Source organism: Chinchilla lanigera, unplaced genomic scaffold (genome assembly GCF_000276665.1).
Source record: "Chinchilla lanigera isolate Chin_1 unplaced genomic scaffold, ChiLan1.0 scaffold00062, whole genome shotgun sequence".
NCBI classification, from domain to species: Eukaryota; Metazoa; Chordata; class Mammalia; order Rodentia; family Chinchillidae; genus Chinchilla; species Chinchilla lanigera.
Window position 1 is genome coordinate 13,444,883 of NW_004955463.1, and position 15,784 is coordinate 13,460,666.

The 15,784-nt window shown below is 47.4% G+C and overlaps 2 protein-coding genes across 4 annotated transcripts in view; one reads left to right on the forward strand and one right to left on the reverse strand.

The window, feature by feature from the left end:
- LOC106150057 overlaps positions 1-1,469 on the reverse strand; it is a 31,540-nt gene extending 30,071 nt beyond the window's left edge. The window contains exons 1-2 of the mRNA XM_013521491.1: positions 1,440-1,469; positions 417-1,074 (exon numbers count right to left, since the gene is read on the reverse strand). Of these exons, the coding sequence (XP_013376945.1) occupies positions 417-1,074; positions 1,440-1,469 (688 nt within the window). The remainder of the gene's footprint in view (positions 1-416; positions 1,075-1,439) is intronic.
- Positions 586-15,488, forward strand: Erlin2 (ER lipid raft associated 2). 3 transcript variants are annotated; one of them, XM_005398411.2, is made up of 12 exons: positions 586-684; positions 1,839-1,960; positions 3,241-3,322; positions 5,271-5,317; positions 5,892-5,953; positions 6,101-6,226; positions 9,702-9,775; positions 9,936-9,994; positions 10,960-11,051; positions 11,849-11,938; positions 13,616-13,695; positions 14,056-15,488. In XM_005398411.2, exons 2-12 carry the CDS (start codon positions 1,854-1,856, stop codon positions 14,254-14,256), a joined length of 1,020 nt encoding a protein of 339 aa, XP_005398468.1. In that variant the 5' UTR covers positions 586-684; positions 1,839-1,853; the 3' UTR covers positions 14,257-15,488. The 3 variants fall into 3 exon arrangements, with proteins under 3 accessions (XP_005398468.1, XP_013376951.1, XP_013376952.1); XM_013521497.1 differs by lacking the exon at positions 586-684 and adding an exon at positions 891-1,118; XM_013521498.1 differs by lacking the exon at positions 586-684 and adding an exon at positions 1,170-1,245.
- The last annotated feature ends 296 nt before the right edge of the window (positions 15,489-15,784 follow it).

A 15,784-nucleotide genomic window follows, 5' to 3' on the forward strand; every position in this document is an offset into this window, starting at 1 on the left:
GGCCCCCGCGCCGGAGCACCCGGGCCGCGCGCTGGAGGAAGCCCCGGCCCCGCGACCGGCCGGGAATCGCCTGGCGCTGCCCTGCACCGCAGTGCACCTCTGAGATTCCGTTCTGTAAACACAGGGATCACGATTCCTCGTAATTACTTTATATTGCTGTGGCTCAAAGCTCCCCGGAAAACAGAAAGGGCAATGCACAGCCAGGCTGCGGGCTGCGGCGCCACGGGCAGCGCGGCACCTTTCCGCTACGGCCCGTTCGGCCGGGCTGCGGAACACCGCAACGCGCTCGCACCTTCTCTGGAAAAGGAAAAAGCCAGGCGTGGCCTAATGTGGAGGGAAAGCCGGAGCAAGCTCCAAAGTGAAAACCTTGGAGCGTGACCCCCGCGGCCACGCGCGCCCTGGCTCTCGCTGCTCACCCGTCCTGGTCCGCGCCCCGGCCCAGCAATCAGGACCGGATAGGGTCACGTGCGCCCTCTCGCGGCCGTCGGCAGACATTGACCACTCTGCGTGCGGGGGGCGGAGCTGACTGCAGAAGCCGCGGTAAGGGGGTGTGACCTTCTGGCGTAAACTGATGGCGTCATCGGAGCGACGGGCCCGGAAGGAAGTAGCGTGCTGAGTAGTGTGGCAGTTTCTGCGGTTGCACGCGGGTTCGGACGAGTACGGAGCGCCTGGAGGGACAGCCTGGTACGCGGCCCCCGCCCCTTCGTGCGCGCTCTGGGTCTCGCTGCGGCTCCAAACCCGAGCTGAGTCGAGGGGCTTCGGGGCTTCGGCCCCAACAGCCTTTTTCTGTCCGCCGGCCGCTTCTGGAGTGAGGGAAGCCCTTCTGTGCGTCCCCTCCCCGCGAGCCACAGGCGGGCCCGAGCGGAGGCTGGCGGGTGCGCGAGCCGGTCCGGAGGCGGACGGAGGGGCGCGAGCTAGGCGGGGGCGACCCGTGAAGGTCCCGAGTTCAAGAGACGCGGCTGCGCCTCGGCAGTCGGGGTTCGCCGAGGTCCGCTGAGCGAGCGCCGCGCAGACCTCCGCGCCCGGCCGCGTTAGAGCGGCGCTCGTGGTCCGGGCGCGCCCGGCCCGACTCTGCTGTCAGTCACCAGAGTTTTTCCAGAGCCTCCAGTGTCCGGGAAGTGAGTTTCTAGCTAGGGGCCAGATCCTCGCATCCTGGTGCCTGAACGCAGTTAAACCCTGGAGCTCACAGTGTCCCAGCCTGGAGCACTCACTCCTGTGTCTCCTTTTTCCTTGCACGCAAAGAAGGGGGGAGTGTGGATTGTGGCTTCAGTAGAACCCTGTCCCTTCTCGATCCAAAGGAGTAGCTGAGAAGATGGGTGAAAGCCCAGAGAATCCAACCCTGGAACTCTGCTGCCTACTGTCTGGTCTCTTTAGCGTCTGAAAGGAGGAAACGGTGGTTTCTTCCGAAATGGCAGCAATTAGAAGTGGGAGGTTCTGACCAGAATTACATAGCCGCAACTGCCTGTCATTTGGCATCCTCTGTAATTTGGGCCAGCCCCGTGCAGCTGCCTCTCTTCCCTTTGTTAGCACAAGTAGCTCAGGGTAGGCACTTTCGCGTTCACAAGAAGACAAAGCTGTGTTCTAGACCTGACCCAGTTGGCACTGATTCTCCCCTAGGGCAAAGGCACCACCTCTTCAGAGTGGTGGAGAATGTGAGTCCGGTTAAGGCATGGGAATGTTGACTGACAGCAAGAAAGGAGTGTGAATCTGTCCTTGTGTTCCTACTACAGCAGGCTGCATGAGTCACTTTGAGAAAGCTCAGCTTGGTGACGGCCTCTCGCTGGCATAGCTTGCCTCCTTCTTGTCAGACCACACATTTTCGCGTATCTTTTTCCTAGGATAAAAGTTCACTGATGGCTCAGTTGGGAGCAGTTCTGGCGGTGGCTTCCAGTTTCTTGTGTGCGTCTCTCTTCTCAGCTGTGCACAAGATAGAAGAGGGACATATTGGAGTATATTACAGGTAAGGCAAGACAGGTAGAAGCTTGCAGCTTCCTATTAAATGACTCCCTTTCTGCAGATTCTGCTGAATATCTGTGTTCCTATTTTACTGAATAGGGCAGTCTTTTTAGCTTTTATGTCAATGACAAGGAAGGGTGTGTGTGTGTGTGTGTGTGTGTGTGTGTGTGTGTAATTGAAGACCTCTCTTCATAGTCTGTCATGATGCTGACAGATACGTTTATAGATTGAGGGACAAGCCTCAAGGAACTAGCATTTCCTGCAGAACATTCCTGAAATATTGTGTCCTGCTGTCATCTGGGAGTTTTGGTTCCCTGCTACCTGGTTACCCCTTTAAAAGCTCTGAGTCCCGGTTCTTGATGGCAGTTTCAGAAGACAGCCCACTCTCATTTGGGAGGCTCTTCTAAAATGAACATTTCAGGGAAAGCTGATGGCCTTGCAGATTGATTTATATCAATCAAGACAGTGGTTGAAACAGTGCTCCTTACAGTGAAAGAGTACATTGTATTGGAGTACATTGTATCACTTCATTTTATTACTCTTTAATTATTACTCATTTTATTACTCTTTAATTATTACTCATTTTATTACTCTTTAATTATTACTCAATTATCTTCAGCTTTATAGTATAAACCAGAGAAAAACTTTTAAATCTTGAGCTGCTTTCCTTTTTGTAAACTTTGACCAAGATTTTTGCTTGAAGTCTTTATGAACCCCTTGTTAAATGTGCCTTGTGATGTTTATCTCTGGATTGCTAATGGCAAGTTCTAAAACTCCTACTGAAGCTAGGGATGTCACTCAGTGATAGACCATGGGCGAGACCCTAGGTTCAGTCCCCAGCACCAAAAAAATGTGTATTTAAAATTCTTCTTTTGAGTTGCCCATGTCACTGGACTCCCAATAGTAGTACAGCTAATTAATAACTGTATTACTACCTGTAACTGCTCCAATGGACTGCCACAAAATAAACTGATGTGACAAAGTAAAACAAATTTTCTTAGCTTGAGTGTAGCCAGGAATTACGCTATCTTTCTTTCATTTAGCCTGTGTGCGTGTTTTCTCCTTGCAAAAGCATGACTAAGATTTTGTTTTACCATTAGGCTTCCTAGAATATCAGGGTTGAGGTGAGAAAGAAAGAAAGAAAGGGATCTGTGGACGTGGCTCTAGCACCTGTGACTCTTAAGTTAAATGTTTAGAAGGCTGAAGGGAAAGTTGGCCCACAGGGCCTTGATCTGACAAATCCTCTTTCTGCACTGACCTCACCTCTCCCTCCCTCCTCTGCAGAGGTGGTGCCCTGCTGACTTCCACGAGCGGCCCCGGTTTCCATCTCATGCTTCCGTTCATCACGTCATATAAATCGGTGCAGGTGTGTTTGGCCTGTATGCTGTGGTTGGATGACTGCAAGTTTGGGTTGTTGATTAGGACATGATTTGAAATTATTGAGCCATTGGGTGAGTAAAATGCCTTTTCAGAGACTGATTTAATGAAACTCCTGAAGCTTTACTCGATTCTTGAAATAGCTGAGTAGAGCCTTGGCCCATCAGCTGCAAGTGGTAACTATTTCTTCACTTCAAGACAAAGCCAGAGAAGAACAGGTATATCCAATCTGTGGCCCACAGGCCACTTTCCCTCTTTTTTTTTATGCTATAATAAATATTTTTTTAAAAGAAAGGTTGTTTATTTATATTAACCACATCATATATTTTATATATGGCCCAAAATAATTCTTCTTTACTCTCTACAGCGTAGGCAAAGCCAAAAGCTTGGATACACTAGCAGAAGGAAAGTCAAGTCACAGGCTACCATGTTAGGTAGAAATACAGTTTGACAGTTTTGCTGGTTCTTACTTGAACTTCAGAAATAGGAGCTTAATTTTTTTTGAAGAAGGAAGGAAGTTGGATTGGGCAAGGGTATGACATCAAAAATAGGAGTAAGATTAGTTGTAACATCTAAAGCTCAGCTAAGTTAGAGTAGACATCTATGAAATACGTCCAACTAAGAAGAAACAAAAGATTTCAAGAATAACTTTTAAATTAACCCAGCAAGATACAAAGATACCTCATAGTCATTTTCCCACTTCGTATGCTCTCACATGTGCATGCTGGTAAATCTCACATAGTAATCCTGAGAATGGGCTGAGCTGGTTAAATAAGGAATGTGCTGTTTCAGAACTAGTAAATGCAAGAGTAAAGTCTTCAGGTTCCTCAGATTCCTTAACAAGTTCACTATGGGGCTGGCCTGTAATCCATATGCCTTGCTGCCAGGCAGCTTGAACTGCCAGTGGTACATGCATGACTATCGCATCACATGGCTTTTTACTAATTTTATTGGTAAAAAGACAAAGTGATAAAATCCATTTTGTATCACCAGTGGTACAAGCCGCTGGATGAGACAGACATGCATGTGCCCCCGGTGGTTGAAGCCAGCAGGAATATACTGAAAGTCTTAAGATTTTTAAGATTCCTAAGTCAGAGTCTTTTTCACTAAACCATTATTACTTTGCTTGTTCATATGTGGTCAACTTACAGGGAAAGTAGAGTAGGTACCTTTGCTTACTTTAGAATCACACCCTGTAAGTATTACAGACAGTTAGGTTAGATAAAAATTAATAACCACTCCGACGGAGCTAGTCCCTCAAAGGGCTCAGTGCAGAAGGTGAGAACACCACACTGGCTGGAGGTGCATCACAGTGGCCAGACTTGCATGCTTCCCTAATTTGAGATTATACTGTAATGCACCACCCGGTCCAGTGAGCCCAGATAGGCATCAGTTGCCTGGGTGGGTGACCAGAGCGTCTGGACCCATCCCTTCCCCAAAATGGCCTTCTTCTCCCCATGTACCCTTGCTACGTGACCCATTTCCCTATTGGATCAACAGTAGCTAAGCACCTATACTTGTAATGTCATTGGTTGATTATAATTTGACCCATGTTTGTACCCACTTCATGGTTTTGTACCCACCTCGTAATTTTTGCTCTATAAAATATTCCTAGAGAAATGACCTCTGTGGCAACCCACTTTCAGGTCCCCTCCTATCTCTCAGGAGCTACCTCAGTAAAAATCTTTCCTACTCCTAACTTTCTTAGAATTCATTCTTTGATGTCAAGAGACACAGATTCAGCAAATTTGACATCTAGCAGGTTGGGCGTTATATTTTCTGCTGTATCATAAGGAAGACCAGGTGGGATATCCTGTTTAACATAGGCAAAGCTCTGTCCAAATAAGTAAACAGGGATGAGAACATTTGGGATTCTGAATCATAAGTTACTTTGTCACTGCCCACCTGACAGCATTTGATATTTTTTCTGTTCCCAGACCACACTTCAGACAGACGAAGTGAAGAATGTACCTTGTGGGACCAGGTAAGGTGCCCAGAATAAAGCTGTTAAGCCCCAATAAGTCAGAGGAAGGGCTGGCTGGCTGGCTGGCTGGCTGGCTGGCTACAGGAAGAGACAGTGACACAGTGTCTTGGTGGCTTTACCAAATTCCCTATTCCCTACCTTACTGTGTTCTGATTGACAAGGCAGTGAAGTGCAAGAGAGACAATCATAGGTTTGTGAAGAGTGGAGTGCCATGATCAATTTTATTATAATGAATATTTGAACTAAAGTGATGGTGCCAAAGTCAGAAACATTGACTATAAAATTCCACAGTGACGTGTGTTCAGCAAAAGACTTACTGAATCAAAATGCAATGAGCTGCTGTTTTCTTACTGGAACCCTAAAGGTCTCACTTGTCTCTCAGGGGGTATTTTTAGGAGGCATCACTTCTCAGGAGACTGGGTTGTTGCTGTGAACTCTGCAGATCTTCTTGGAGATCTAAGCTACCTTATGTCCCACAAATGCTTCTCATCTGCCAGTCACACATCTTAGGAGACTGCATCGTATTCCGGGGCTTATGTAATCTACTGATGTCTGCCCCTTCTCCCTCCAACAGTGGTGGTGTGATGATCTACTTTGATAGAATTGAGGTGGTGAACTTCCTGGTCCCAAATGCAGGTATGTCTTCCACTTTCTCCGCCCCAATGGCCAACCTTCCCCTGAATCTGGCTTGGCACCTCAGGAAGGGAGTACTGCTGTCTGAGAGAAAGTTTGAGAACAGAGTCTTGCATATTCTTATGCTGATCTCTTTCCTTGCCCTTCCAGTGTATGATATAGTAAAGAACTACACTGCCGACTACGACAAGGCACTCATCTTCAACAAGATCCACCACGAGCTGAACCAGTTCTGCAGCGTGCACACACTTCAGGAGGTCTACATCGAGCTGTTTGGTGAGGAGGCCCCCGCTGCCTGGTCCTGAGCTGCCACAGGGTAGGGCAGGTGACGCACAAGAACAGGTCACACAGGGTGTTCCTAGACAATGTGGGTGACTATGGAGGAAGATCCTCGGGGTGGGCAAGCTTGGAACACAGGACTGACCGTGGAATAGAGTATTCACTTCTGGCCAGAAGCAGGACAGGAATAGAAATGTGTTCTCACTGTCCCTAAAATATCCTATAATGAAGGTAGTGTTGTCTTTAGAAGAAACCTAGAGGTTATATGACCCAGTATCCTCATTTGAAGAGGCCCAAAGTGAGAAAGTCAGAGCCGGCTGATAGCAGAGCTGAAACTAGAACCTTCCTCTCCTACCCGTCACTGAGGCCCAGAGTAAGAAGGTCATAGAACTAGTTGCTAGTTGATAGCAAAGCTGAAACTAGAACCTTCTGCTCCGAGCTGGCTGTCACCTCAGTATTCTTTTCTTCCGTGTTCTCGGTGTCCCACACCACTCTGAGCAAAGATGATAAGAATGACATTGTTCACAGTGCACTCTACAAGGGAGTGAGAGCCAGAGCTTCATCCAGCGGCTGGATGTGTGTGTGTGTTTCATCTGACCCTATAGAGATGAGTAGGAAAAAACTAAACAAAAAGGAGCCACATTTTTAATTGGACACCTTTTGTCCTTTTCAGCAGCAAAGGAAAAACAACATTTCAGTAATTGTTACAACTCCTTTGTGCTGTTGTTTAAACTTGCTCCTATCACAGTGACTGTAGTTGTCGTGTACTCCAAACATGTACTAACAAGGTTTTAAAAATAGGTGGAGAAAAATAATAAACTTGCTTCTATAACTTTTCTAATAACCAATGCTAAAAGTTAATGAAATTTTCTTGAAACTAGCGCTGGAAAATGATTTTCTAGGAATTATCGTACAATGGACCTTGAGCAAGACTTTTTTTTTCCAGGGCTGGGGATCAAACCGAGAGCCTCATTCATGTATGATGGCAAGTGCTCAACTTCCAAGCCACAGGCCTAGCCCAAGAATGGCTTTGGAAGGAGAAATCATTGATGTAGCTTAACATTATAATTAAGCATGTAACGTTTTGTGCTGTTTAAGATTTTTTTTGTTTGTTTTTTGTTTTTTGTTTTTTTGTTTTTTTGTTTTTTGTTTTCCGGTACTGGGAATCGAACTCACAACCTCGCGCTTGCCAGGTAGGCACTGTGCCACTGAGCTAAATCCCCAGCCCCTAAGATTTAGGAAATCATCAAAACCACTCTTAATTTTCTGCAAGAAAATCTGAATTTATTTTACAAGGTTTTGTGTTCTTTTTTTACTTTTACATTCATTGTGTCTTCAAGAAAAAAACTGGTAAGTTTACTTCTGATTTTTGTCACCTCAAACTAATAGAATTTTATGAAATATTAGTTTTCTGTCTGTCTGTTGTTTTAGGACTTGTTCCATTAAATGAATGTTTTAAAACACTTGAAACAATAAAAGACAAAGTATCTCTCATGTCCTTGAGGAGAAAATTAAAATATTAAATTGTTCTGTATTCAAACACTTTCTATCTTATACATAAACTTGGTAGCTTAGTGAAGTATAAATTTTGTACAGAAGAGCTTAGAAAGTGTATTTCCTTTGAAACTTTTTTCCCTCAATTTCACTCTAGCTGGCAAGCAAGAGTTTTGCCTGGAGGCAGCGCATCCATAAAGGGAACTTATGTTTAATGATGGGTGTCCTTGAGCTCAGGAGGTTTGGAGGTTTTTCTACAGCTCCCTCCCCTAGAACATTCATAGCCTCCGCTTTTTTTTTTTGGTACCAGGAATGGAACTCAGGGCTTGCCGGATATGAGCTGTGTTGCTGAGCTACATCCCCAGCTACAGCCTCCACCTTAGATGTGACTACATGACCTTCATCACTTCTTCCTCTGCTGCCTCTTTTTTGTCCATTTTATAAGAACATTTTCTAATACTTGCTCAGAAGATAACCTGCAGAACCTCCGTGTTTGCTTAGTGATACAGCTTTGTTGGTATTTATTAATATCACCCTAAGGTATAAACAGTGTTAGTAGTATTATGAAACACTGTACCGAATATTTCTTCTATCCTTCACGCAGGCCATGGATTTCTGCCATGTCCAGATATAATTTAGTCTGGTAGATGACTGTGTTATTAATAGGGAGAGTACAGGCCATCGGGCCAGTTTTTTCTGGGTTCCTGGGGATTGAACCCAGGGCCTTTACACTCAGCTACATCCCCAGTCCTTTGTTTTTTATTTTGAGGCAGGATCTTGCTAAGTTGCCCAGACAGGACTCAAACTTGCTGTCCTCCTGCCGTGGCTTCTGAGTGCTAGGATTATAGGCCTGTGCCACCAGGGCCAGCTAATAAGGTCGCATAAAGTTCGGCTGGGAGCTAGAGGTGTAGCTCAGTGGTAGACCACATGCAGGGCACTGGGTTCAATCACTAGCATCACAAAAAAAAAGGAAAAGAAATTAAAATAGAATTTTTATGGAAAAATTAAGAATAGTATTTATTTGTAGTTGTCATATGGTTAGGCCCACATCAGGTGGGAGGTGCTAACTGACTTTATGACACTTTTTCCTCAGTGTAAGAGGTTTGTGGAAGTTACCAGCATGTAGAAACATTGCACTGCCTTGTTGCTGGTATGACAGTTGAAGAAAGCATTGTTTTAAAATCCTAGCAGTCAAAGTATGGCAATTAAACAGCTTTATTCGGCATGCTGGGAATGGAATCTAGACCCTTTCCACAGCACCAGGTAAATGCTTTATCATTGAGCTATACCCCAGTGAACAGGTTCAGTTTTGGCTGCTAGTTGGCTCCCATGGACCTTAGTTTTGTAAAAGGAAGTAGATCTGTGAGCCTTGGTTGGGCACAACGGACCAAGAAATGGCTGCTTAAAGCAGACAGCAGCTGATGGTGAAGGAAATGATTCTATTTAGAAGTCCCATAAGTCTATTTAGAAGTTCATTTTCATGATCTTCTTTGGGGCTGCTCAGTGTCTTATCTTTTGGAAAGTTCTAAAATTACTAGATTTAATTGCTCACCTATTTTCAGAGGACCCAACATAGCCATTCTTCTTCCTGCTTCCTTGAACGTGTAGGCCTGCCTTCTCCTGCTGCAGTTATTCTAGGGAAAATCTGCTGCCTGACATAAGGAATGTGCTAGAATTGTTCTTTTTCTCTTTTAAGCTCAATCTTTTGTAGCACGTGGTTTACATTTTTAACAACAAAGGTAATTTTTACCTCATGCCAACAGAAAGACTACTTTTCCGTGTCACATATGTCCAGGCAGCTTAGGTATGCACCTCCAACAGTCCAGCAGACCTTCAGATTTCTGGACTTTGTTAAGTACACTCTTTTGGGAAGACCTTTTGCCTGTAAGGTCCATTCTTGAGCTGGTATTCCCACTTGTACCATGCCTCCCACCTTCCAAGGGGTATAACAGCTCTTTTTTGTCTTTCTTGATTCCAGATCAGATTGATGAAAATCTCAAACTGGCTTTGCAACAGGACCTGACCTCCATGGCCCCTGGCCTTGTCATCCAAGTAAGCTTTGCCTCCGTGGGAGAGTCCACCCTCAGTGACATTGCATCTTCTATCTCAGGGATGTGCTTTCTGCATAGGAGAGGAGGGTCTAGGGCCTGTAAGAATGTGTGTCCCCAGCTCCCTGACTTTCCCAGCAGCTGCCATTTGTGTCCTTCTCCAGGCTGTGCGGGTGACCAAGCCCAATATCCCTGAAGCAATCCGCAGAAACTACGAGCTCATGTGAGTATGCCCTGTCCCCAGCCGCGCCAGGCTCCACACTCACTCCCTTTCTCATGCACCTGCTAGAGCCTGTGCCCTGTCAGACTGAGCAGCAATCAGGGTCCTGCAGGGCCCTGTCACTGTGACTGAGGCAGGGGCAGCTGTGCACTGAGTTCAGTGGCTCACACTAGAGGTGGAGATAGAGATGGTGCACAGGCAAATGTAGCTTACAAAAATGCATTCAAGATTTGGTGTGGGCTTGGCTTTGAGACCGGCTCTTGTGTTGTCCGTTTTGGTCTGGAAATCCTAGGCTCACATGATCCTCCCACCTCAGTCTTCTGAGTCATTGGCGCTCTAGACATGAATGCCGCTGTACCTGACCATCACGTTAAATTCTGTTTCCCACCAGTTACCTGGAGGTGAAGGAAAGCCGTGTTAGCTCTCTGCCACTGTGACATCCGCATACTTAAAAGCAAAAGGCTTCATTTCAGCTCAGGGTTTTCAGCAAGTTCAGTGCAATCACTGGCTCTTGTGGGGCTAAGAGAAGGCAGAGCGTCACAGCCAGGCGCAGGTGGTAGGGCAAAGCTGCACCACTCCTGGCAGCCAAGATGCAGAGAGAGCTCTCGTTTGTAACACAGCCCTTTCCCCAGGGCAGAGTGAGCCACCAGGAACCCGATCTGCTGATGAGATCGGCGCCATCATGAGCCAGCATCTCCCAAAGGCCCTACCTCTGCACACTGCTGCTTTGGGAATCAAACCTTCAACACAGAGGTTTTAGGGCACAGTCCAGATCCAAACTCTGGCAAGAGCCATGTTGCTGTGTGCAGCAGATCAGCATTTGCCTGGGCCTGTGAACAGCCTTCCAGGGGAGAGTGAGCAGTCAGCATGCCTCTCCACATGGAAGAGTTTGGTTCTCTAGCAGATAATGAAGTTCCTCCGGAGCTTTCATTTGTGGCCTCACAGCTGCCTACTTTCTTCCCCTTCAGGGAAAGTGAGAAGACGAAGCTTCTTATTGCAGCTCAGAAACAGAAGGTGGTAGAGAAGGAGGCCGAGACCGAGCGGAAGAAAGCCCTCATTGGTCTGATTATGGTTCTGTGCACCCCATTTAGGGCACAAGGGCTGGGGTTCGGGGCGGAAGAGTTTCCACCTACCTCTTAGGTGGAAGGAGGTTTCCTATTAATTATTAATCCTAAGCTAATGGCCAACGCATACTACACATTTACTGTGAGCTGTGTACTTGCCTGCCGCTTGATGCAGGAAGAAGCCCAGTCTTCACAGCCACCCTGTGAGGGAGACACTGTCATGACCTCATTCTGTTAGGCTGAAGCACAGAGAGTTGAGTAACAGGTCGTGTGGAAGTAAGTGAGGGCCGGGGCTCCGGGCCAGGGACACTGGCTCTAGAAACTGTGTTCCCGGTCACTACACTGTAGGACCACGAGCCAAGCTGAGTGCTCCCTAAAATGAAGGGCCTGATAGAAGCAGTCCTTAAAACACTCCTTTGGGACCCAGGTAGGGTGGCTGTCACCTGTAATCCCAGCACTTGGGAGGCCAAGGCAGGAGGATCCCAGTGACTTCAAGGCCAGCCTGGAGTACCTAGCAAGAACCTGCTTCAAAAAGCAAACAAACAGAACATTTCTCTGAAAGAAGAACCCTTATGATTTAGGTGTTAGGGGTCTTCCTCACGCTCCTCAGATGAATAGCTCTGCTGCTTGGTCTGATTTCCCCTGGCGCCCACCTTAGGGATACAGTGCTGCTGTGCTCCACCCATGCGTGCCTGGCACAGCCACCCCTGAAAACAGCAACCCTCCCTCCGAGCAACCGCCACTCAGGTGAAGAGTGAGGTCAGTCAGTCTTTCCTCAACCTCATTTACACAGAGGCAGAGAAAGTGGCTCAGGTTGCAGAAATCACCTACGGGCAGAAGGTCATGGAGAAGGAGACGGAGAAAAGGATTTCAGAAATCGAAGGTGAGCAGAAGTGGCATTGATACCTGAGTTTTGCTCAGTTCCGCTTTTGGGCAAGCAAGTGACAGGGTCGTTCCCTGGGCTCTTAGTCTGTGCTCTCAGGTATCAAGACCTCCCTGAGACATGAGTCTTGCTCTGTGCTTAGCCTACGTTTGGAGACACCCTCGGCCAGGCCGGCATCGGTGTCTTCAGACGGGTCCTTCACTCAGCAGCCGTTGAGCACTGTTGCACAGTCACTTTGCTAGGCCTTGGCAAGGGACACCATGGTCCCCGCTGGCCTGGAGCCCACAGCCTCGCAGGGCCTGCAGTCTGGGCCACAGTGGCAGCTCACTTCCCTCACCCGCTTCCCCTCAGAAGTCAAGTGGTGCAAATTTTGTGATCTCCAAGTCTGTGCTCGGGGTCCATAAGGTCCATAAGTTGTTCCAAACAGACACTTCACTCAGCACCAAGAATACTGGAGCTGAAGTGTTTTCTGTACTGGCTTTGAGTTTCTACCTCCTCCCCACTACCCTCCTTTTACTTCGCATGGTGCTTCTCTCAAGCAAATTCCGGGACAGAAATGGGCCCTCAGGTCAGCTCCAGCCCTCTGTGTTACGTTCATTTGTACCCATTATGGGGCCGGTCAGGCTTGGCGCGGCCACTGAGGAGCCAGTTAGGATTTTACCGAGCAGTAGCTCCCCATGGGGCGCTCTGAGCAAAGCAGCATGTTTCAGAAGCCCACATCATCGGGTACTGTGGCAGCGGAGTCATGGCACGGCAGCAGGGCTGTACCAAACACAGTGAGATTCCTGCACACTGCCTTCCTCCCCAGGCATTCTGTGCCAGCACTGCTCCCAGGAGGCCAGCCTCATCCCCAAGGCAAGGCATAGATACTACACATCTGCCTCTGCTTAACAGAAAGCCAGACTCCAAGCCGAGGAGGGAAATACATTGCTTGAATCCAAAGGGCTGTTGGTCTGGACCACAGGATGTAATTCTCTCAGAACTGTGCCAGCTTATGCACCTTTAAAGATGATTGGCGAAGATAAAAAGGAAATGGACTTGGAGAGGGGCTGTATTATTTACACTTGTGGTATTCATTTATGGGGTTCTGGCCATATTCAGAGCCTTGTTTGAGCTTCCCTTACTTGAGGCGTATAGCATGAAAGGGCTGAGACAGAAAGCTCTGGAACTAGAGCCTCAGGCAGGGGCTACCACTGTGTTGCTCTACAGTTGTGGAGCTATAAAGGAAGGAAGCACACAAAGAAAGAGGTGTCTGTGGGTGGCAGCCTTTTGTAGGTAATGCTGTCAATGTACGTGATTTTAGCCATAGCAACAGTATTGCTCAACAAATCCCTGTCCTGGAGAGATGCTTTCAAAGCAGTTTTTCTTTCTTGGTTAATCCTTAAAACTAGCATAATAGGAAAAAAGTGCCTTTTCCCAGCTTTCCTCACAAATGAGGAAACCAGAGCACAGGAGAAAAAAGCAGTCTCCCCAGGGTCACAGAGACTGTCAGAAGAAAAGTTACAGGGACCAGGACATAGTCTTTTTTGGGTTGGTTAGTTGTGGGTGGGGGGTTGTTGCTAGGGATGGAACTTAGGGCTTCATCCACATGAGGCAGGTGCTCTGCCGCTGAGCCACACCAGCAGCCCACACAGCATAGTCTGCTGATGGCCCCTGCTCGCTCTCTCCTACCCCCAGATGCTGCATTTCTGGCCCGTGAGAAGGCAAAAGCCGATGCCGAGTGCTACACTGCTCTGAAAATAGCTGAAGCAAATAAGGTAAAGGTGCAGCGTGGCTTCGGGTTGGGTTGTGCGTTGAGTTGCCAGTGTTGGATGACCGCCACACTGAGTCTCTCGTGGCTGCACTTGAGGACCCCTGCACTGTGCAGGACAGGTGCTTCTCTGGGACAGGAGGCCGCCATAGAAGTTTCACTTCTCTGTTAAACATGGAAACTTCTAAAGTTCTCACCACTCTGTCTGGAAGGCCTTAGACTACTTTCTCTGAGAGAAATGGTTCCCTGTTATTTGTGTTACGGGGAGGCCTGAAAGAGTGGGTTCCCCATAGGGGAATTGAAGGGGTACCACCCCAGTTTTCTCCAACATTCATCTCACCTAAGTCTTCTTTCCTGTTTGTCACAGCTGAAGCTGACCCCAGAATATCTACAGCTGATGAAATACAAGGCCATTGCTTCCAACAGCAAGATTTACTTTGGCAAAGACATACCCAACATGTTCATGGACTCTGCGGGCGGCCTAGGCAGGCAGTTTGAGGGGCTGGCCGACAAGCTGAGCTTTGACTTGGAGGAGGAGCCCGTGGAGGCCACTGGGAAGGAGAACTGAAACACAGAAAGTATACAACCTCAGATGACGCTTAAAGAGATCTTTATTTTTTAAGATGAAACAGAATGCTACTTCCTCCCTTACTACCTTCTTGGACTCCTCAAGTTGTTGTGAAAAGGAAATGGACTTAAATCTGTTCCCCTTCCTAGGAAGGGAGGGTAGGGATTGATGATTTGGGGATTTTATTCAGGTAAGTAAGTAGGTTATGTGACTTCTACAAAGATTTGTATACCATGGCTTTGACCTCAGACCTCCCGGCACCAACTCTGGCTGTGAAGGTGGTGCATCTGGAATGCTGTCACTAAGCAGCAGTGGGGGAGACATAGGATGCTTCCTCCAGGTGATTTGATTCCCTTCTCAAACCTCACCTCTGGGGCTCACAGCTGAGAAGACACAGCCACAGGGAGCATATGACGTCCCTGGCAGTTTTGTCAGTGTATGGATGAGTCTTTTCAGAGACAAGGTTGGTTGGTTGGTTGGTTGGTTGGTTGGTTGGTTGGTTGGTTGGTTTGGAGCCCTCCTAAGGAAGAACTGGTGCTAGGTTTTGCAAGATTTTCTATACACTATGTTCCTTTCCCTGGGGCTCAGGGTAGTGGTCTGACTATATTTCCAGAGTCAGGGCTTCATTCTCTCCACTACTCAAGTCTTTTTGAACTTTTCATCTAATCTGTGATTTGGTCTCTTCTCAAGTAATCTGTCTGTGGTTCTACTCAGCATCAAGAAGACAGGAACAAATAACCCAAGCGTCTTCCTAGCTGCTGACATGGGATCGTTATACCCAGTAGGCACTGTCATATGTGCTTGGCAAGCTGTGTGTGTACCCGAGTACACTGTCCTTCCTGCTGTGCTGCAGGGAGGAGCTCTGCCACCACGCATGGAGGAAGAAGAGTCAGGAGATTTCCTAGTGTGATGCCTTGGCTTGTGTCGGGAGTCTGACACAGTGCTAAAGGGAGCCCATCCTAAGTAGCTTGTGATTTTCAATCCAGAGCTCCACACAGCCACTCAGGTCGGACTGATGGTAAATCTCCTGAGACAGCTGTGTAGATGCGAGTCAGAGTTCATGCCTATGTCCTCAGGCTGGCGATGAAAGCGTCAAAATGCATTCAAAGTGTTTTATTTTGATTTAGGATGAGGAGAACAAACATGAAGATTTATATTGAGCTGGGCATGGTGGCACACACCTGTAATCTCAGCACTTGGGAGGCTGAGGCAGGATGATGGTTGCAAGTTCAAGGCCAACCTGGGCTACAAAGTGAGCTCAAGGCCAATAAACTGCTTAATGAGACCCTGTCTCAAAAAGACAAAAAAAAAAAAAAAGAAAGATTAATATCTTGCCATTGGAATTGTGGGGAGGGAGTGCAACCTGTGCAGCCCATGAAAGGTGCACAGGATTGTTAAATAGAAAACAACCATCTGGAGTTAATTTACAAGCATATTTTTACCCTGCATCATAACCATGCCCAGCTCAGGTTTAGGGTTTGCCCTTGTTATTAGCTGCTCCTACCAAAACAAAAACAAACACTACCTA